Here is a 22,330-nt window from a genome sequence, read left to right as displayed (position 1 = left end):
GACTGGATGAAACTGGAAGGATGGATAAACACCTGGTTATGTGATGGAAGGAGCAGTGGTACAAAAAGCTGTGTTGTCTCTCTGCAAGCATCTTCTACAGACCCCTGTTTAAAGGGGACCTTTTACCTACCTTACCATGGCAATCTTCACTTTGAAGCCAATATACCCAACGTTGACATCCAAGATATTTTTAAGACTAATTAGAACAGAGAAATAGAAACGTAGAAATCTAAAATCCCAAGTCCTATGCATAGTGACAAAGCCTTTTCATCTATTCATGGAATCATAGGACAGCTTGGGTTGGAAGGGAGCTCAAGGATCACGAAGCTCCAACCCCCCACCACAGGCAGGGCCACCAACCTCCACATCTCACAGCAGCCCAGGCTGCCCAGGGCCCCATCCAAGCTGGCCTTGAACACCTCCAGGGATGGACGGGGATCCACAGCCTCTCTGGGCAGCTGTTCCAGCACCTCACCACTCTCTGAGTAAAGAACTTCCCCCTCACATCCAACCTCCATCTGCCCACCTTCAACTTCAATCCACTTCCCCTTGTCCTGCTGCTATCTCCCCTTTCCCAGCTCCTCACATCAGGTAAACCACTCACAGATTTCCTTCTCCAGCACTTAATTTCTCTTAAAACAGTTCAGGGGCTGTTACTCATACCCAATGCAGAGCAAACATTCCCTGGAAAGCAGGGTTTGTCACAGGTAACGAATGGGTTCTTAGGAAGACAAAACAACTCATAACTTGGAAAATCCCAAATTGCTTTCCTCCTTACTTCTGGCTTTTACTGCTGGGCAAAGCACCACACCGATCCCTAACCCTACTGATCCCTAACCCTGCTGATCCCTAACCCTACTGAACCCTAACCCTGCTGATCCCTAACCCTGCTGATCCCTAACCCTGCTGATCCCTAACCCTACTGAACCCTAACCCTACTGATCCCTAACCCTGCTGATCCCTAACCCTACTCATCCTTAACTCTACTGATCCCTACCCTACTGATTCCTAACCCTACTGATCCCTACCCTACTGATCCCTAACCCTACTGATCCCTAACCCTACTGATCCCTAACCCTACTGATCCCTAACCCTACTGATCCCTAACCCTGCTGATCCCTAACCCTACTGAACCCTAACCCTGCTGATCCCTAACCCTGCTGATCCCTAACCCTGCTGATCCCTAACCCTACTGAACCCTAACCCTACTGATCCCTAACCCTGCTGATCCCTAACCCTACTCATCCTTAACTCTACTGATCCCTACCCTACTGATTCCTAACCCTACTGATCCCTACCCTACTGATCCCTAACCCTGCTGATCCCTAACCCTACTGATCCCTAACCCTACTGATCCCTAACCCTACTGATCCCTAACCCTAACAGCCCTGGGGTCAGCTGGCCTGGCCATGCCCCCACCCCCCAGCTCTCTGCACCCCTTTGGCAGGGCACAAGGAGCACAAGTCCTTGGCTCTGTGTATAACATTATTCTCATCCTAAATCTGAAACACAGCACCATTGCAGCCTATGATGGAGAAAATCAACTCCCTCCAAGACAAAATCAGGCCACACACAGTGCTTTGTTGCTCCTATACTGCAGAAGAATTTTAACCCAGTTCTTGGTGCAGAGGTTTTAGGGGTGAAAAAATCATAGAACGATAGGATGGCCTGGGTTGCAAAGGAGCACAGTGCTCACCCACTTCCAACCCCTGCTGTGTGCAGGTCACCAACCAGCAGCCCAGGCTGCCCAGAGCCACATCCAGCCTGGCCTTGGATGCCTGCAGGGATGGGGCATCCACAGCCTCCTTGGGCAACCTGTTCCACTGCCTCACCACCCTCTGATGAGTAAAAAATCCCCTCTCGTGGTTTTAAGGATAGATGTGCAAGTTTGGAGCAGGCTGTGCCTGACTGAGGATGCTCACACAACATCTGTGCTCTGATGGAAGGAAATGTGCCATCCCACAGATCTCTTAGTTGATGCTGTGTGCTTGGAGATCCGAGCTGGAAACAGCACTGCAGAAAAAAAACTGTTTCCATTCCTTGCTATTTCATTTCCCCCTTTTACAGTACATATTCCCAAACACTGCCAATCAGGGATGCAGTAAATAGAGTGAAGGATGTGGGGGGGGTGTCTTAAAAATAAGTCAGATGATGGGAACCAACTGGAATTACTGCTTTTAAACCGAGCTGCTGACAGAAGGGCTCAATGTTTAAAATACAGTCATCCTTACTCTGTATTAAGCCCAGGAATAAATCTGATGTCTTTAGCTGTATTTCTCCCTTAAATTATTTGACTAAAAAGAGAAATCTGGCAACTAGGAAAATCAACTTTCTTATTAACCTTCTGCTTATCAGCCACAGCATATGTGAACAAATCCAATTAGCAGAACTTTAGAAAGCTGACTTCTATTTGGAGACCTCGTTGCTTCCCAGTGCCTCCAGGACCCAAGCCAGCACTTACTTCACTATGAGACATCACAGGGACACACATAAATGCACGTGTATGCACACACTATCACTTGGATGTGTATTTGTGCACGTGTGTACACACACACACACACACACACACACACAAAACATGTCTGGGTGAGAACTCTGGTCTTTTTTTCCAAGGCTGGAAGTGAAATGCAGCCATCTGAAAAACGTAATCACACCAAATTTGGATCTCAGCATCCAACTCTGCTGACGAAGCCAGACAAACCCTCATCCCTCATTATTAATTTCAACTCATTTCCCAAACAGGGATGTGGCTCTGGGCAGCCTGGGCTGGTGGTTGGTGACTCTGCACATAGCAGGGGGTTGAAATTAGATGATCAACCCAGGCCATTCTATGGTTCTATGATATGAACAGTGCCAGGCAGCAAACTCCAACCAGATCAGAGTCACAACGGAGTAGTTGGCACCGTGACACTCTGCAGTGGCATGGAAGGACCAGGAGGATTGCTGCCCATATGGAAAAGCCAGGCAAGAAACCTGCCCCTCAATGCAAAGCAAACAACGTTATTTCCCTCATTCTTATTCCCCGAGGAAAGAAGTTCAACTCCAAGAGTGCTTCCTGCCCATCAGACAGGCGTGAGTCAAAGGATGGGAAAAAGAGCCAAGCTGCTCCTGCAGACAGCTCTGGGAAAGGAGGGCTCCTCGTGGGGCTCCTTCAGCAGCTGCCATGAGAAAGCCTGCCTGCCAGGTGCCTCGCTCAGCCCAGGGCTCTCGGACAGCAGTGTGCCAGGTTTGCTGGAAGGACATCTTAGGGGTTCTCCCTCCCCTCTGTTTGCACAAGGCAGCAGAATGAACCCTGACATATTCTGGGCACGAAGGCTGCAGGCAAACAAGATTCCCTGAACTACAGACTGCTGAGAGAGAGCATGAATCTGAAAGTCTTTTAAAGCTCATTCTGGGCTGACAAATAAAATGAATTGGGGAGGGAGTCTCTGTGTTAACTGAAGCAAGCTATCTGCTTCCCTCCTCAGCCTTACAGCTCTCCTGGCAATCACTCTTAGCTGAACCTCAGATCCAAAAGCCTATTTTTTTCCCTGTATTGCATCAATTTAACGTTGGGACAATGTTATTACCATTTCCACTCTGTACATCATCTGCTCCTTTTGCCTTCAGCACTCTCTCTCCAGAGCCAGAAGAATAATGTGTATAGAGGCCTGTGGTGCCCTGGCTGTATGTTAAGAGGCCCTGCAGCACAGGGAAGCTGGAACAGCTGCCCAGAGAGGCTGTGGATGCCCTGTCCATCCCTGGAGGTGTTCAAGGCCAGGTTGGATGGGGCCCTGGGCAGCCTGGGCTGCTCTGAAATGTGGAGGTTGATGGCCCTGCATGTGGCAGTGAGGGTTGGAGCTTCATGATCCTTGAGGTCTCTTCCAACCCTGGCCATTCTGGGATTTTGTGATACATTACAATCTGGTCTAACAGAAGAGATGAGGCTTCCCCCAGCAGCTCATCACATCAGTCCTCGAGAAAAAGAAATGCCTGGGAAGTCACAAAGTGAAAGCCTGCAGCATCCAAGTTGAGCACCCTGTGTAGCTCTCTGCAGTGCTCACATGCAGACCTACCTCTGTGCCTGCAAACAGAGCCCCAGGTAAATCACCCTATGGGGAAAGGGCTGAAAGGGGCTGTCTGCTCTACGTTCCCCTCTGTTTCTCTGCTGGTAGAAGGTACTGGCATTGAAAAATATGTTGTCTGAAGCATGGTGCAATCCTCACAGGCTTCCTGGCTTTGTGGGCTTGCTGCTGGGAGCACAGAGCTCTTTGCTCTTATCAGCGCTGCCAGCCAGCAGAAAAGGATGAGCAAGAAGTGAAAAGCAGCACCCAAAGTCAGAAGTTCCCTGGTCTCCCACTGGGGGGTAGCAAACAAGAGCTGCAGCTAAGGAGGTGAAAAAAAGAAACATCTTAGCCATTATTCTTTGGTTTAATACTAAATGTGGAGGTTGGCAGCCCTGCATGCAGCAGGGGGTTGGAGCTTCACGATCCTTGGGGTCCCTTCCTCCATGATTCTATGATTCTCCCCAAGCAGGACAAGAAATGAACCTTCTTCCATATCCTCAGTGGGGGAATATTGGTACCGAAGCTTTGCAGGCAGCATCTCTTAGAGTAACAACACACAAGGATGCAGAGATGTGGTTGGAATGAGGGCAGTGAGCCACCTACTGCCCCACAGCATCCTCACACCTCCCCATCTCTGCAAGGATGATGCTGCGGGCCTGAGAGGTGTTACTGAAAGGAGAGACAATGGTGGAGCTGAGAACATGATGTGTTCATCCAGTGCTGCAGGGATACAAACCCCAATGAGAAAGGGATGGAAAAATCTAAGTAGCAAAGGATGGAGGACTCCACAGAATGGCCTGGATTGAAAAAGACAACAGTGCTCACCCAGTTCCAACCCCCTGCTGTGTGCAGGTCGCCAACCAGCAGCCCAGGCTGCCCAGAGCCACATCCAGCCTGGCCTTGAATGCCTGCAGGGATGGGGCATCCACAGCCTCCTTGGGCAACCTGTTCCACTGCCTCACCACCCTCTGCATGAAAAACTTCCTCCTCACATCCAACCTAAACCTCCCCTGACTCCACTCCCAGCCTCTTCCTGCACCAACTGTAACTGTGAGCCAGGCACGGGGTTTAGATCCACAAGACAGATGTGCTGGGAAAAGAGGGCACTGGGAAACAACAGCATTTTGCAGGTGTTTATGGGCTCCGTGTGAAGCACTGACAACCTAAGATGTGTCAATACTTACAGGAGAGCTTCCAGTGGAAGGAGAAAGCAGTTCCTGTTTCCTAATGCACACATCTCAACCACAGGGAGCGTGAAAGCTGCACGATCAATGCTCAATCCTAACCTGTAGCTCAGTGAAGAAACCAATCACTCATCACCAGCCTCACCTTTACATGAATATTTGACATGTGGCACAAGGTGATGCTCACTGTCACATGAACGAGCTTGGTTATGGCTAAATGTAGACTCTATCTAAAATAATTTGATTTAAATTAAAAATCCTGTATGAAAATTAATTTGGGCAGTAACCATTCTTCAGAAACAGAATATATTATGGCTAGGCATTGTAACGTTGTGGGAAGGTCACACTTGCACTCAGCTCATTAACGACAGCCTTTATAGAGGGTGTGGGAAGGGCATCAGCTCTGCAGTTGCATCCATAAGCTCTCCAGCTTCATTGGGAAATAATTTGTTAATAAGACAATGTTGTATTGTTCAACAGAGAAGCCACAAAGAAAATAAAGAATCGGATGAGGATGCAGCCACACGTAACAGCCCCAAGATTTTGGGGTATTCATCGAATGACCTGGGTTGCAAAGGAGCACAGAGCTCATGCAGTTCCAACCCCCTGCTGTGTGCAGGGTCACCAACCAGCAGCCCAGGCTGCCCAGAGCCACATCCAGCCTGGATGTATAATGTTATCTGTTGGTGTGACTGTAGATCAATCGAATGTCGAATCTTCAATCCAACACTGAAAGAATGAGCCTGCTGGTTACCCACCACGACTCTTTTTTAGCTCAGAGCTGAATTATCATACCTTTCTTCTTACAGCATTCTTACAGCATGTAACGTGGCAATTAAAATTAGAGGCATAGTTTGTCTAGACCTCCATTACACAAGGAAGAGTTTTCCCAGGGGAGTGTGCAAGTGAGGCTACTGCTTCAGAACCAGCTTTCTGCTCTGACAGTCTCATTAGTACAATCCCTGAATGGCTTCAGAATAAAAACACAAGAATGCAAAGTTGGTTTCTTTGCCACACATTAAATGCAGCCAGCATCCATAATGGCTGCAGCAGCTTTACAAAGCACATTGCATTATGCAGTGATACCTCATGCCTGGGTGGACTACAGGCATACCATGCAAGACCTGTCCCGCTCAATATCTTTATTGATATCATCTTTATTGATCATAGAAGGGCCTGAGTTGAAAAGGACCACAGTGCTCATCCAGTTCCAACCCCCTGCTATGTGCAGGGTCGCCAACCAGCAGACCTGGCTGCCCAGAGATGATCTGGATGAGGGCACTGAGTGCACCCTCAGCATGTTTGCAGATGGCACCATGATGGGGGGAAGTATTGATCCGCACAGGGGTAGGAAGGCTCTCTACAGAAGGATCTGGACAGGCTGATTGCTGTCAATGGGATGAAGTTCAACAAGATCAAGTGCTGCACTTTGATCACAACAACCCCAGGCAACGCTACAGGTGTGAGGCAGAGCAGCTGGAAGACTGTACAGAGGAGATGGACCTGGGGGTGTTGATTGATGCTTGGTTGAACATGAGCCAGCAGTGTGCCCAGGTGGCCAAGAAGGCCAATGGCATCCTGGCTTGCATCAGAAATAGTGCAGCCAGCAGGAACAGGGAGGTGATTGTCCCTCTGCACTCAGTCCTGGTGAGGCCACAGTGCAGTGCTGAGCTCAGCGTTGGGCCCCCCAATGCCAGAGAGGCATGAAAGCCCTGGAGAGTGTCCAGAGAAGGGAGCAGAGCTGTGAGGGGTCTGCAGCACAAATCTAATGGGAAGCAGCTGAGGGAGCTGGGATTGTTCAGTCTGGAGAAGAGGAGGCTCAGGAGAGATCTTATTGCTCTCTACAACTACCTGAAGGGAAGTGGCGTTGAGCTGGGGGTCAGCCTCTGCTCTTGTGTAACTAGAGATAGGATGAGAGGGAACGGCCTCAAGTTGTGCCAGGGAAGGTTCAGGTTGGGCATTCTGAAAACTTTCTCTAGAAGAGTGGTCAGGCACTGGAAGGGGCTGCCCAGGGAGGTGTGCAGTCACCAACCCTGGAGGAGTTCAAGAAATGCTTAGAGGTTGTACTGAGGGACGTGGGTTAGTGGGAAATATTGGTGACAGGTGGATGGTTGGACTGGATCATCCTGGAGGTCTTTTCCAACCTTGGTGGTTCTGTGATGCTATGATTTTCCTCCTGACACCTCAGATCAGCAGCCCATCCTGCACCACCCAGCCCCCACAGCACCGAGCTGCCCTCCAAATTTGGACACAGACATCTGGATATGTGTCAGCTACGAGACGAGGGAGCACAGCTACATCATCATCATTCCTCTCAGAGAGGCAGCTGCTCTCCAGTGCACACCCCCTGTTCTGTGCACAATATTCAGGATTCCAGCACCAAATCCAAGCCTTAATTACAAGGCAGCCTCTGTGTTGCAGAATGATAATTGGTGGATGCAGGAACTGAACCCTTTTCTGCTTTTCTTGCTTGCTAATGCACAGAAATGTAGCACCAAGATAACACATCTAATCATTTCATTGCATAGGGAATAATTTTGCTACTAATATACAAGAGATGTTTCAATAACAGACTCTTCATTCCTGTCTATAAGGTGCACCCAAAGTAATCCATAATCCTGCTCTTAGCAACTCCTTACAAAATTCTGTATACAAACTACTGGTGTAGCTGAGCACATAAAACAAGGTCTCTTCCAACCCAACCCACTCTATGATTCTAATACATGTATTTTCACAAATATGTGCACACACATACGTGTGCAAGTGATTGCTCTACAGAGGTACCCAAGAATGAAGGTCCTCTCCATCCTGCAGCACTAATGGCTTCCTGCTGTAACACCCTTCATAGAATCCATAGAACAGCCTGGGTTGCAAAGGAGCACAGTGCTCACCCACTTCCAACCCCCTGCTGTGTGCAGGTCACCAACCAGCAGCCCAGGCTGCCCAGAGCCACATCCAGCCTGGCCTTGAATGCCTGCAGGGATGGGGCATCCACAGCCTCCTTGGGCAACCTGTTCCACTGCCTCACCACCCTCTGCATGAAAAACTTCCTCCTCACATCCAACCCAAACCTCCCCTGGCTCACTTTAAAACCATTCCCCTTGTCCTGTCACCACCCACCCTCACAAACAGCCGTTCCCCTTCCTGTTTCTTCAAGCACTGAAGGCCACACTGAGGTCTCCCTGCAGCTTCTCTTCTCCAAGCCAGACAATCCCAGTTCCCTCAGCCTTTCCTCATAGGAGAGCTGCTCCAGTCCCCTGCTCATCTTTGTGGCTCCTCTGGACCCTCTCCAACAGCTCCCTGTCTTTCTTGTCCTGGGGGCTCCAGCCCTGGACGCAGTGCTGCAGATGGGGCCTCACAAGAGCAGAGCAGAGGGGGACAATCACCTCTCTGTCCCTGCTGGCCACCCTTCAGTGGTCACGACTTCGTATGAAATACTGTGAGATCAATGAATCACAGAATCATGAAAACTCAGCATCCCATTATACAGAGTCAGGATAGATGTGCAGCTCTGGCTCTCAATCCATGAGCTCCTACGAAGCACATCTGCTTACATAACAAGCCCAGACAAAATTTCTTTCATGCACACCTCAGGTCAGTTCTGAAGTGTTCACTGCTTTCACCAGTTCAGTGCTTGCCAAGTGGTTTATCTCCATTAACACGGAGTGATAAAACATCACCTGGCAGGCCAGAATGCAAAGAGCTGCTGCCCATCTCACAGCATCGAATCTAATTGTAAGGCAGTTGCAGCAGCTCAAAAGACATTTCCCTGCTTTCCCCAATTCAAAGGCAACTCGTTATCTCTCAAAAACTAATAGCTTGAGCTATCCAACAACATCTGTTTGCACTTTCATTACCCTCCAACAAAGCAGAGAAAGCAGTTCATGCTATCTCACCACACAGCATTTTACCCAACCACTTTCCTCCTTGATTGGTTTGCCCACATCTGTTCACTGATCAGATACAGAAGCACTCCTCAGACCTTCGTCCCCAACATTCTGACTGATACCTTAATTCCTTCAGCCTAAACACCCAATCTGGATCATCAGAAGTCTGGGAAGGTATAAAGGAAGATCTGTAGGTCCAAAATCCTAATTCTTTTTTTCTAAGAGGGAAAACATTACAAGTCATTTGCTGCAAGGTCAGAAATGTTTCCAAACCTCAGCCAACAGCTGAGCTTTTAGCTTTTGCATACAGACTACCAATATCCCTACACAAAGACTTCCTGATGCCTAAGAGCAGATCTTACTGTCACAAAGGTGCACCACCAGAAGCAGTGTGAGGGCTGGATGCATTACTCACCTGTTTTACATTGTATCCTGCTTTTGCACTAGTTTCAATGAACATTACATTCAGCTCTTTGGCTTTTCTTTCTCCTTCCTCAATGGACACTTGCCTGGGGAAGAGAATACAGAATTAAAAAATAAAAACCAAACAGATGGACGTCTTGAAAATTAACACTATTGTCTTTAACCCCAGGAAATGACTCCTACATTGCAGTCTCAAGGCATTCAATGGTTTTCCCTGCATACAGCTGCCACAGATTGAGCACAGCTGTACGGCACGATAACCACAACAGCACACCTGGCTCCAAAGCAAAGCAGCTGAATGGACCAACGAGACTCCTTCAAGTCCCTGCCCAGGAAGCTGTGTTTTTATGCTTCAAGAAGTAGCAACTGAAAGATTTTAATACCCAGTAACAATCATCAACTTGCAGACTGCAGAAGGACCACATGTAACCATCTCATACCGAAAGGCTTCTGCTGTTCACCCCCATCTAGGTACCCCACTCCCTAAGCAGTCTGCTACAGCTGAAACTGGAGAGGACTTTGGATCAAGAGCTTCTAGATACAAATCATGAAGCATCTCATGTGAGAGACGGAACAATTCCTAGTGGGATGTTTTAAACCTGAAGCAAGGGGCACGAGTGAAGCTGTTCTGAGAAAACAGGGATTTCCATCAGATACAAAACACTTCCATGTCGTGCTTTTGCTTTGCATTTTTATGACTGAAGCTGCATACCTTCTAATAAAAAGAAGTTTGCCAACTTATGCAAAAACCTTGTAGAGTTCTAAAGGGGAGGATGACTTGCACCCATCATTTGTATCCCAGCAATTGGATTGCTGTCTGTGCTTTGGGTTTGCCCAAAAGAGAGAAGCTTAAAAACCAAGACCTCTCCAGACGCAGCCAGCATTCTAGAAGGAAATATGAATGTTCCTTTTAAAACAGCTGCCTTGGAGAAAGGAGCATCAGCCCAAGAAAAGCAGCTAAAGTTGAGCTGTTCCTCCGTACCTCTTATCTGCTAGATCTGTTTTATTTCCCACCAGCATAATGATGACATCGCTGCCCCGTTCCGTTCTGACATCGTCGATCCATTTTGTTGTTTGCTGGAACGAGTTGACATCTAACAGAAAACAGTGGAGAGGATTATCACTGCAGAGCTTCATCACGCATCGCAGGTAACACAGCTGGAGGTCTCAAATAGAAGCTTCTTATTTCTGGAATCGGACTAAGAGGGTGATGAAGAACCAGCAAGCGAAACCCCAAAGTGCCCCACATTGAAGTGCATGAAAGCTACAGCACTAACTTGACCTGGGCTGCTACTTCACTCCCTGCATTGGAATTCACCTCTAGATACAGAGGTGGCAGCTTCTGGGCAGCCTGCTATGAAATGTGGAGGTTGGTGGCCCTGCCTGCAGCGGGGGGGTCGGAGCTTCATGATGCTTGAGGTCCCTTCCAACCCAAACCATTCTGTGATTCTGTGATACAGAATTTGGTTTGGGCAGCGTTCAGAATGAGAAGATTGAAGGTTCTTTTAGACCAGTCCCCGTGTTGTTTAGTTGAACAAACATTCAGCGTGGGGAATGGGGATCAGTGTGACCCTGCCCATCATTCTGCACTGCTCATCTACTGCAGGAGGGCCCCACAGCTTCTGCACTTCTCAGAAGAATTCTGAGCTCTGTGGTTTTGCACAGCTTAAGCACTTTTTATTTGCTGGGTTTAGGATTTTCCCTCAGAAATATCAGGGCTGTATAAATACCAGCAACTCCTTTATTGCTGAAGGGTTCCCAGCAGTTTCCTGATCTTCTGCGTGGAACAAGCAATACAAATCTCATACATCCACAGGTGTTTTTTCTTAAGGTGGCCAATTTGTGGCTCTTAAAAGCCAAAATGTAAGGAATTTAGGAGCCTACCCGGACCTAATGAGCACATGGGCGAGAAGCTGCATCCTATTAGGAGAAAGGAGTTGCACAGAAGCTGCCCTGGAGCTCTGCCTCTACCACTGAGCTGAGGAGCTGCCTCAGTCATTTTTGGTACTCAGCAAATGGGGCTCTGCCGCAGTTCTCGACAGTCATTGATTTTTTTTTAATGGTTTCTACTGCATAGTAATATATTGTGTGCCAGACAGACAAGGCTTGATCACTTGCCAGTGTCTTAATTTGTCTCTCTGCTATTCAGTAATATTGAACTTGCTAGGTTCGGTAAAAGAATAATTCAAGGTTCGCAGCTAACCTGTAATTCTAGCTCAAATGAAAGTGCTATTTGTAACAATTAAAGATTTCACAGGTAAATTCCTTATTCCTGCTGTAATCTCCTGGTATTTATAAAGCAAAGGACAAGCTCTTTAGAATTGGTATGGATTTAGGCTGTTGCTCTCAGTCAGTTCTGCCCCAGAACTGAGAATGTCTGAAGGTTTCGTTCTTCCAAAGCAAAATTCTGCTCTTGGCAAACAGGGAATGCTGTGAGTTTGGGCTCTCTGAAACGGGGGGGAGGGACAGGAGGAGAAGAGTTGAGAAAAGCACTAACATTTTAGTTCACAAAAATGTACATACCTTAGTAGGAAATGAAAGAGCAATTGTTAAAGGAGAAGGGCGGAGTGGTAAGTCGCATATATTGCACAGTGTGAAAGTGACTGATTGAAATGAGAAAATGTGATGTTAATGCAGTTCCCCCCCAGCCCACGCCCAAACCTTGGTGGTGGTGGGAGGGCAAATGGAGTGAAGCAAGCTACAGCTATCAGTGCAATGTCTGATTTGAGAATTGGGCTATCTATGAACATGATTCAGGTGTTTGAGACCAGAAGTTATCGGTGATACTGTGACCAAAAAGCAGATGGAGGAGGGCAAAGTGCAACAAGACCAGCCAGGACTCAAGACTTCAGGAAACGTGATAGGAAAGGGTTACAAAATGAGGGAGTTGATCAGACAGTCGATACATTGCAGTAGCAGTGATCAGGTGGCCAGCTTAAAACTGGACTAGGGTAAAAGAAAACAATTTTTCCATGCCAGAATGAAGAACAAGCACGTGGTTGTGATAGGACATGCAAAGCTAGGCTAAAGGATGAAAGGGGCAGAGTATTAGAAATGCAGAATTCCCCCCACTCACTTGTGATATCATAAACAACAACTGCAACAGTGGAGTCACGAATGTAGCTAGGAATCAAGCTCCTGAACCGTTCTTGACCTGCTGTGTCCCATAATTGCAACCGTACCTAACAAAATCAGTCAAACAAGCAAGAAAAATAAGAAAAAAGGTCAAACCCAGTGCAATATACCTACTTGTGATATCGTAAACTACTACAGCAGCAGCAGAGTCACGGATGTAACTGGGAATGAGGCTACGGAAACGTTCCTGACCCGCAGTATCCCACAGCTGCAACCTGATCTGTGGGTGGGAGAAAATTAAAAAAGCCAAACTGCTACTAAAAATAAAAAGAGTAAAGAATTGTCACTTTTTGAAAAAGCTAAAGAAAAATATAAACTCATGCAGGAGGTGACTGGGGGCTGGGAGCAGCAGCAAACTGTCCTCTCCTTTATAGCAATCTCTCCCAAGCACCTGCAGTAGCCAAGCTGGTGTGTGTGCACCTATCTCAGCCCTTCCTGCTGTTTTTTCTTTGCAAAAATGCTTTCCTTCCAGAAGGGGAGAAATAGGAGTGCTCAGCTGGTGGAAGGATGCTGTACTTGTAAGGGAAAAAACCATCAGCTGCTGCCAAAGCACTGGAGAAGCTACTGGTGTGAATGTTTCAGGAAGGATAAAACGCTGGTTATCACTGTATCAGGTTTTACACTTTAAAGTACCATGCACACAGATGAGGTTTAATGTCTCTTACCATCAAGGCTCTGAGAGGAAAAGCAGGATGTACTGAAAGCAACACGTATGGAAAGATGCGCAAGGGCCAGTTTTGCTATGGAAACAATATCTCATCCCTCGAGTGCTTTTCATGCAATCACATTTGCTGGGGGGTTTATACAACACCATGCTTATGCAGCACTGAACAACCTGCTCCTGCAAACAGCTCAGTGGCTGAATTGCTTAAGGAAGAATCAGAACTAATTTTAAACCACAGGCAGTGGTTTCATTTCAGGAACCAGAGCTGCACCAAGCTAAGCAACCAGCACCACGCGTGGGTTCCTGCTGGAGGTAACACTGAGCTGGTTAGAGGGAGCTAGCTATGAACTGGCAACATTTTGAGGGATAAAATACAGATTGCCAAAACAGAATGGCTTAAGTGTGGCTTCCTTCCCCGAACTCCTACCCTTATGCACCCCTCTCTCAAACTATCCCTCCAAGTTTTCTCCAATAAGGATGCCAACACAGCACCTTCTGCCATTCACAAAATGGCCCTCAGGAGCCAAATGATGATTTCCCACTTCCCCAGGCAGGGAAGGAAGCTTTTCCCACAGCACTTGTCAGGCTGGAAGCAGCCAGGAGATGAGGGCTCAGGCTGTACTTCCAAGTGATGTCAGAACTGTGCACCATCACAACAGATGCTGACCCTCATTCCTACTGCACAGAGAGAACAAAAATCTTACTCACTGTTCGATCCTCCAAATACATGGTTTTCGATAAGAAGTCAATGCCAATTGTTGCCTGCAGGAAAAGAAAGAAAGAATCAAGAACATTTCAAACAAAACACCCAAACAACTGCAGTGACTGTCAGGGTTAACATTACTGCCAAACTGCAGCAGATCTGCAAGAAAAATCCGTTGCGTTTTCTTACTGGGACAAAGCACCACAAGCAATTCAATGAAACATTCCCTGGATAGAACCCATAACCAGCACAGTATCTTAAAGCTCAAGAAGTTGTTAACCTTCATCTCAATTGATGCTCACCGATAACCCATAAAGTCAAACAGGTATCAGCAAGGACTTCTGTGCACAGAAGGCCACAACCTACGTTAGCATCCATCAGCAGAATCAGGGATCTTCACTTTGAGCCTTTTTCCTTAAGGCTAAGGTGGACAGCTTCACTTCTGCTGCTGCACAACAGCACACGCATGCACACAGCCCAGCAACCACTGAGGTTCAGCTGATGCTAAAGCTCAGCACAGCACAACTGCATCCCACACCAGCAGGAGCTTTGTGCAGAATATCCTCACGTGTTAAAAAAAAAGAGGAAAGCACTACTGAGTGCCATCAAGAACTGCTTCTTAAAGACCTTCAGCCCATTTTTCAGGGCTGTATTGAGGGAGTGAATCCGAGCCCTATCAGTTTGCTTGCATTAGGGACAAAACCAAGGCAATCTGCTCAGGCTATGGGGCTGCCCAGGGCTCAGCAGCACATTGAGCACCTCAAGCAGCTGCAGCCTCTGCAGAGCCTTCATAACGACCCAAATAAATGGATTTAAAGGAGAAAGGGGAAGATAATAGGGCAAAGAGGCGTGCTGCTTCTTCCCTGCTTTCCCATGCTGTAGCAGGTACTTCTACTGGAGAGCCTGTTGTACTGTAATGATCTACATCGTGAGACTTCCATTACACCCTCACTAATAATTAATGTATTGTATTCTGCCAGATAATTTAAGTGGTAAGAATAGAGAATAGAGCCAGCCAGCCTGCCTGAGAGTAATATATGAAAACCAGTTGCAAATTAAGAAAAAAACAGATCTGAATTTCCATTTGCAGCCACGCATTACCCACAAGCAAGCAAGCTTACTTAGCTGGATCAGGAGAGCACTTTTAAGAACCAGAGATCCATACACAAATAATAAAAACTGGTGGGTCCCAACGTGGCCACCCAGTGATTTTCACCTGTCATCATGGACTGTGACATTGCCCATTGAGAGAAATGATACAGACAGATGGGTGTGAGAAGCCATCAAAGCCTGATGTGACAACATGCTTCCCTCCTGCCTTGTCTTCTGCCATTTGGGTAAAGAGTAACTCAATGAAGATTGCCCCAAAGATGCTTCTGCTTCCTCTTGTGTCTATTTGATTCACTTCTGCAGAAGAAAAGCTCTTCTCTGAGCTCTCAGAGCTGCACAGCCTGAGATCTGCTCAGCTCCTCCTGCAGGAGTCCTGGAGCTTCAGTCTCCTTGTGCTCGCAATATGGGAGGTGCAGCACAAAGGCCAGGCACAAAACTTATTTTAGATCCTGGCAACAAAAATGTTTAAGAATCACACACTGTAACTTACAGCCAAGTGTGTCTGTCCACCTGTATTGTCCTGACCCCACCACAAGGATACAGAGAAGCAGCAGCAGATGGCGAGGGGAGGATTCAGGCACTCTGTATCCCAGACTTGAACTAAAATAAGTAAGCTAAAAACAGCCATTTTGTCACAGTGCTGACAAAAAGGAGGAGAAAAGCGCAGGGAATCTTCACAGATCAGCTGTACGGAACTCAATGCCGTCCTCCCTGCTCTTCCTCCAAGAGGCTGAAGCTGAAGGAAAGCGTGGTTTGTAATTTTCCTCTTGCATAACACACAGAGTCTTCCTGTTTGCCAACGTTGCTCCTTCATTATGCATCACACTCAGTGCCACAGAACAAGGAAAACCTCTCCCAGCATATCCACGGAGAGGAATCACAGCTGCTGAAACAGACAGCACTGTTTTATTCCAGGTCTTTGGGTTTGACACATTATTGCAGGTTCTTGGTCTGTTCACAAACGCTGCTTTCATGCAAACTGCTTTTTAATAAGCTATGGGCAGCAGCTGAATTCCTCTTATTAAGCAGCAAGCAAAAAAAAAAAAAAAAAAAAAAAGGAATGTACAGCACAGATTCTCCCAAACCACACCTTTCTATTTTTACCAGCTGAACACCACGAGCCCTGCTCAAATGATAGGTTGTGGCAGCTCTCAGAAAACATGCATTCAAAATTCATCTGAAATGTCCAGAAAGAGCAAATCATTCAGCAGCTGAGCTCCAGCTGCAGCTAACCACGTAGACGCTTTGACACGCAGTGCCATGCACGTATTTGGCTTTGAGAGGTCTCTATCAAACCCTGGGAATCAAGGAAGGTATACTCTGGCTTGGCATTACGTGTCATTTGATTTTGGCTGGTTCTTATGACTAATTCCCTCTTCCAGCTGTGTCAAAATAGGACGTGGTTCCCTGTATTTCAGGAAAACGGGGGTCTCTGGATGAATGAGACCACACCAAGTACTTTAACACACCAAACAAGCACGCATCGCTGACAGCTAAATTGAAGCTACCCTCTAAACCTTTAAGATTCCTTACTGGTTTAAGGCCCACTCATTCATTTCGTAATCATTTTCTATGTAATGTTAGACCAGCTTCCCATTGAGACTGCTATGCTATCATAAAGCCCAGAGGGCCAAAGCTCCTCAAACAGAACTAGGGCGCAGACTCTGCAGAGAGAAGGAGCAGACCTGAAAGAAAAACACTGTAGGGGAAAAAAAAAAAAAAAAAAAAAAGCAGATTAAATAAAAGGATGGCATTCACATGTCCATGTAATTACAGCGGGTAGGATTTGAAAGGATGTTTGCTCCCGTGGGAACAATGATGTGTACTCTAGCCCTCCTACACCACAGCAGCTTTGCTTCTCCTATCATTAAGTGAGAACTCGCATCTCATTGTGACCAAATCACAGAGCACCAATGTGGAATCACTGATGAGGCAGGAAGGGAATCATTAATGGGGAAAGAGATTTAATCAAGAGATACTTGGATAGACGTTAAGTAACAGAAGAATCGCAGCTTTTTGTTGTATTTTTTTTCCCATTACCTCCTCCTCCCACCTCCCTAAACAACCCTTCACATTTGTCAGGGAACAGATTTTCTCAGTTCAGCAAATGGAGAACATCACCAAGCACAACCAAGTTGTGAAGCATGTCGTAGCTTAGAGAAGACCCACTTTAGTTTATGAAACTGAATTGCTTTTGTAGCTTGCCACCTTTTCAGGCTCATTCTACAGTGTGGGAGTGGATAACAATGACTGTTCCCCTGGCATTTAGAAAGCCTGCATAGCATCCTAAAGCACTCAGAGCCTACAGCTCAGCTTTCTGCCTCTTCTTTTTTAAGGAACAGCGTGCCTACTCTGTTCTCCATGAGATCTGCAATGGTCTGGTAGCAAATGGTGAAAAACCTGGCAGGCTTACAGCTGCTGTCACTTACGTGTACCTAAGAGGTCCATCCTTTATAACTACAGCTCATCCTGCTGCGAGCTGCAGATAAGCTATTCCAGCAGACGTACACTGAAATGCCATTCTGAAAGGTTATTAAAATATAAAGCTTCAAGATGTAACAGCTAAGAATGTGGTCTGTGTACTATTATCACTGCAGCCCAATGGATTCTGCCTGCAATGAAGAGGCCTTAGAGAAGACAACAAGAGGGATTCATTTACCTGGTAGGTGTTGTCAAAGCTGTCATACATGAACCTGGTGATCAAGGAAGTCTTCCCCACTACAAGGAGACAAATAAAACAACACAGATTAGAGGAACAATTCCAATGCAAGTTTTAAGCAAGTTTAGTATGAGAAGACAAGACTGAAGAGCATTACTTCTGAGATGTTTACCACGTGCCCACATTGCCTGCAACCAGCTTCACCCTTGGACAGTGCACTCTCTGCACCTTTCTGCACAGGCAGGCTCATAAACTGTTCCAATGCCATTAATGCTGCTGGCTGCAGCTCAGGACCAGCAGATCCAGCTGGCTGTGCAGCAGCAGAAAGGCACAGCAGCATCTGCAGCTGCACCTGGGAGCCAAACACTCAGGCACAGAGTGTTCCATAGGTCTGCAACTCCTCTAGCTGCAGCTTAGCTTGACCACGTCAAACCTCAGGTGTGGCAAATTGCATCCAGCTTCTCATTTCATAAGCAGAAACTAGACAAGCTGTGGGTACAGCACCTATAAAGCTGTGGATATGGTACCTATGCTTGCAGAGCCAAGCTGCAGCCAGGTATCAGACTGCCTTGAAGCTCCTGTTAATTGCTTTTTAAGGAAAAGGAGATTACATTTCAAAACAATCATTGTGACAGTGGTTACCTACTACGCCTTGTGGGATCAACACAGCTGAGCTTAGACAGGCTAACTCAAACCCACTGGAGAACTCCCTCCTGCTCACTGCCACCTTCACCTGGGCAGAGCTGCAGGAACAGAACACCTGAAGCTGCCTTGGCTTGGTGTTGAAATACATTTAGGTGGAGGTGGATCCCTTAGGAAACAGCTTTACTCAACAATCAATTGCCTCCAGCTGTTTTCTCCCAGTCTCCTTGCAACTGTGATTTGCCACCTCCCAGCACAGGTAAGGAGCACTGCAACAACTGCAGAAGAGTTAAGCGAACTGGAACCCAGCAGAGAACCTTTGGGAAAAGACTCCAAAGTCATAATTTGAATTCCTAGGTGAAATCTTAATGCATTCTCCTCCATGGGCATCACGAGGCCTCCCACAAAGCTAAAAATTGCCCTTGTAGAGACAGAGCAAACATGCCCTGGACTGGTAATTCTTCCAAAGCAATGCATCCAGGATGAGAGGAGTCTTGCATGCACCACTCAGCTCTGCCCTGGGGCACCACGGGTGTCCAACAGAAGCACAATCTGCTGCAGGACCAGCAGGCTGATGAGAAAAGCCAACGGGTTGGGCTGCAGCACATCTGGTATTTCAACAACTGCTTTGACCAACATTTGGATGGAGTTCCTTAACGTCCTTCAGCCCCGTGACATTTCTGCCCAAACAGACCAGGCTTTTCCCTTACACAGCATGTCAGCAGCCACCAGACCATATCAGAATGAAGAGCAGCTGCTTACAGGTTGAATTCCACCGTGTTAACTGACCAGTCACCAAATAGATAACAAAATCACCTTGCTTAAAAGATCCTCGTGGATGTGAAAGCTCACAGTTCCCGCTGTATTCATAATTCAAAGGGAAGGGGAAAAGGATGGGGAAGGGATGGGAAGGGGGAAGGGAGTGGGAAGGGGAAGAGAACAGAGAAGGGGGAAAGGGAAGGGGAAGGGGTGGGAAGGGGGAAAGGGAGTGGGAAGGGGAAGAGAACAGGGAAGGGGGAAAGGGAAGAGGAAGGACAAGGAGAAGGAGAAGAAGGGGAAGGGGAAGACCTTCCTCTTGCAGCCAGCTGCAGAACTCACTGATTCCTATTTCCCCTTTGCAGAGCATCAAGGAGGGACCAACAAGCCACATTTTTGCTTTTGGAGATGAGCCCCTAAGATGAGTTCTATTTTTGCATCATTTGTATTTGGAACTTCATAATGGAGAGCTGAACTCCTGGGCACGGCCTTTTATTTTTATTCAAGAATGCTGCCAAAAAAAAAAAAAAAAAAAAAAAAAAAAAAGCACTGATTTGCAGACAGAATCTGCAGGAGAACCCGAATCCCATTCTGTTACAGATTTTCCCTTGCTATCTCTCCTGCCTCACTGGTTCTATGTTTATTAAATTGACAAAAGGCATTAATCTGGGAGTGATTGCAAGCAAGCTGGAGGACAGAATCAGAATTCAAAATTGGCTTTAAAATATGGAGAAGGGACCTGAAGTGGAAAATGAAGCTCAGCAGGGAGAAGCAGCACAATACACTCAGACAAGAATACCTGGCTGCCTAAAACTGACTGCAAGCACTTGGGGAAGCAAACTGGGGGCTACATCCAAGGCAGAAGACAAGGAAGACTTCAGCAAGGATCCATTGGGTGCTCCTACGTTAATCTGAGCTCTTGGAAGAATTTCAACATACAAACTTGTCCAGGGCAGCATTAGTCAGCAGTGCAGTAGCATAGGACATCATGGAGCCAAAATCTTCCTGGTATGTGTTAAGATATCCCTGGAGGAATAAAGGTGGGGGAATGAACATGGTGAATGTGGTTGTAGCTCTGTGCAGGCTGAGGCTGAGTAGAGGGAGCTGCTGCTGGAGGCACCGAGGGCTGTGTTAGAGGAAACAAGGAAAAACTCAGTGATTTGGGAGCTGGGAAAGGTATCTTTGGCAAGAAGGAGACCTCAGACTGCATGGATTACAAAGAATGAGGAGATGGATGGCACAGAAGGATCTTAGCACTAAAAGTAGGTGGTCTTCCAGCCTTTCTTTCTGTAGATTAAGAGCTTTCCAATATTTGAAAGAAGCAGATAAACAGGAGGGGGAACGGCTGTTTGTGAGGGTGGGTGGTGACAGGACAAGGGGAATGGTTTGAAAGTGAGCCAGGGGAGGTTTGGGTTGGATGTGAGGAGGAAGTTTTTCATGCAAAGGGTGGTGAGGCAGTGGAACAGGTTGCCCAAGGAGGCTGTGGATGCCCCATCCCTGCAGGCATTCAAGGCCAGGCTGGATGTGGCTCTGGGCAGCCTGGGCTGCTGGTTGGTGACCTGCACACAGCAGGGGGTTGGAACTGGGTGAGCACTGTGCTCCTTTGCAACCCAGGCCATTCTGTCATTCTATGATCCCACCAGCTAAAAGCAAAGCCCAAGGTCCTATGAGAAAAGGCATGCAATTTTAAAGCTCATCAAAATCTGAAAGAAGCTGTTAAGATGGGCAGTGGATGCTCTGCTCCTCGGAGTGCAGAGCTGTTGATGTCACTCTGCTGCAGGAACTCAGACACAAAGCATTCAAGAATGTTTGGAAGCAATGAGAAACTGAGAAAATCAGTGATTAACCTATAAACCATTTGTTCCAGCACCACACCTCGACATCAAGCCTGGAAACTTTTCTAAGCAGCTGAACACCAGCAGCACCGTGGGTTTCATTAGAAGCAGTTTCTGCTCCTTTAAGCTTCTGATGTAATGAGAAGAAAGCCTGCATTACCCAGCTCTAATCGCACAGCTGTGCCTCAGACACCATTGCTTAAGTGCACAGATCATCAGCACACAGCCCTGCATGGAAAAGCAAGCAATGCTAACAACCCGGGGGGAGCAGAGAGAAAAGTGTTGTGCTGTGCAAGGCAGAAAGCACAGGCGTTCCTCTGCCCTCACTGTGATAAAGAGCCATGCTTTAGTATCCAATGGAACAGAAAACAAGCTGCTGTTCTGCTGTATGGAAAGAGGAGACTCCTGAAAGGATAGGTTTGGTGGCTGGTTAGCACACAGATGAGATGCCTGGTATCTTTCTAAATCAACAACTAAATGAGTGAGAGCAAACAGCAAAGCATCGAAGACACATAATTGAGTTAAAAGATGGGAACTTGTGAAGCTTCTGCCTGTGAAATTGCCATTAACTACAGGGGCCCAAATTCAAAGCCTTCAGCAGCTAATTGAGTCAACCTGATCGATACTCTTTGTCTGCGAGCCCCGAGCCACTGCCTAGCACTTATAGCAGAAAGCATTCATTTGCAAGACGAAATCAATACGTTAATCTCACAGTTCCAGCAACTGTGATCTGACAGCAGCACTGGGAGAGATTTCAAGGTCATCCATCCTATTCTTGAGAGCGCTGTGCTGCTTTTGGGGCCTTGCGTGCCGGGGGTTTGCGTGTCCATCCCCAACACTGTTAATGATGCTGATAAATAGAGGGTACCAGCAGTTCCTCTGTGCCACAGCTTGCTGCTCTTGGCACTGCAAGCAGTAACGAGTCACAGGGGAGGCCCTCACAGGAGCCAGGGATGAAGAACCATTAGGTACAGCGCACTGCTCCACGCTCACATGGCTTTAGGAGGTCATTTCTTGCCAGACAGGGTCTGCAAAGGGCTCCAGGCAACTCTCAGGAGTGACCTACAAAGGAAAGAGGAACTGGAATGGGGCCAGTTCTACTTTATGGTGTATGGGATATGCAGGCTTCACCTCCTTATTTTATAGAATCATAGAATGATGGAATGGCCTGGGTTGCAAAGGACCACAATGATCAGTTTGTTTCAACCCCCTGCTGTGTGCAGGTCGCCAACCAGCAGCCCAGGCTGCCCAGAGCCACATCCAGCCTGGCCTTGAATGCCTGCAGG

The 22,330-nt window shown here is 47.2% G+C and overlaps 1 protein-coding gene across 2 annotated transcripts in view; it reads right to left on the bottom strand.

Annotated features, from left to right (window-relative positions):
* Nucleotides 1-22,330, bottom strand: part of RAB6A (RAB6A, member RAS oncogene family) — a 59,112-nt gene that overhangs the window by 6,422 nt on the left and 30,360 nt on the right. The window contains exons 2-6 of one of the 2 annotated variants that reach the window (XM_085216634.1): nucleotides 17,812-17,870; nucleotides 14,048-14,101; nucleotides 12,790-12,895; nucleotides 10,523-10,634; nucleotides 9,533-9,626 (exon numbers count right to left, since the gene is read on the bottom strand). In XM_085216634.1, the coding sequence (XP_085072760.1) occupies nucleotides 9,533-9,626; nucleotides 10,523-10,634; nucleotides 12,790-12,895; nucleotides 14,048-14,101; nucleotides 17,812-17,870 (425 nt within the window). Of the gene's footprint in view, nucleotides 1-9,532; nucleotides 9,627-10,522; nucleotides 10,635-12,616; nucleotides 12,723-12,789; nucleotides 12,896-14,047; nucleotides 14,102-17,811; nucleotides 17,871-22,330 lie in introns of both variants that reach the window. The other variant, XM_085216635.1, reaches the window with a different exon arrangement.

The sequence above is a fragment of the Meleagris gallopavo genome, chromosome 1, assembly GCF_905368555.1.
Source record: "Meleagris gallopavo chromosome 1, MGAL_WU_HG_1.1, whole genome shotgun sequence".
Classification (NCBI taxonomy): domain Eukaryota; kingdom Metazoa; phylum Chordata; class Aves; order Galliformes; family Phasianidae; genus Meleagris; species Meleagris gallopavo.
Note: the sequence above shows the minus strand (reverse complement) of the source record. Positions and strands in the feature narration are given on the sequence as shown.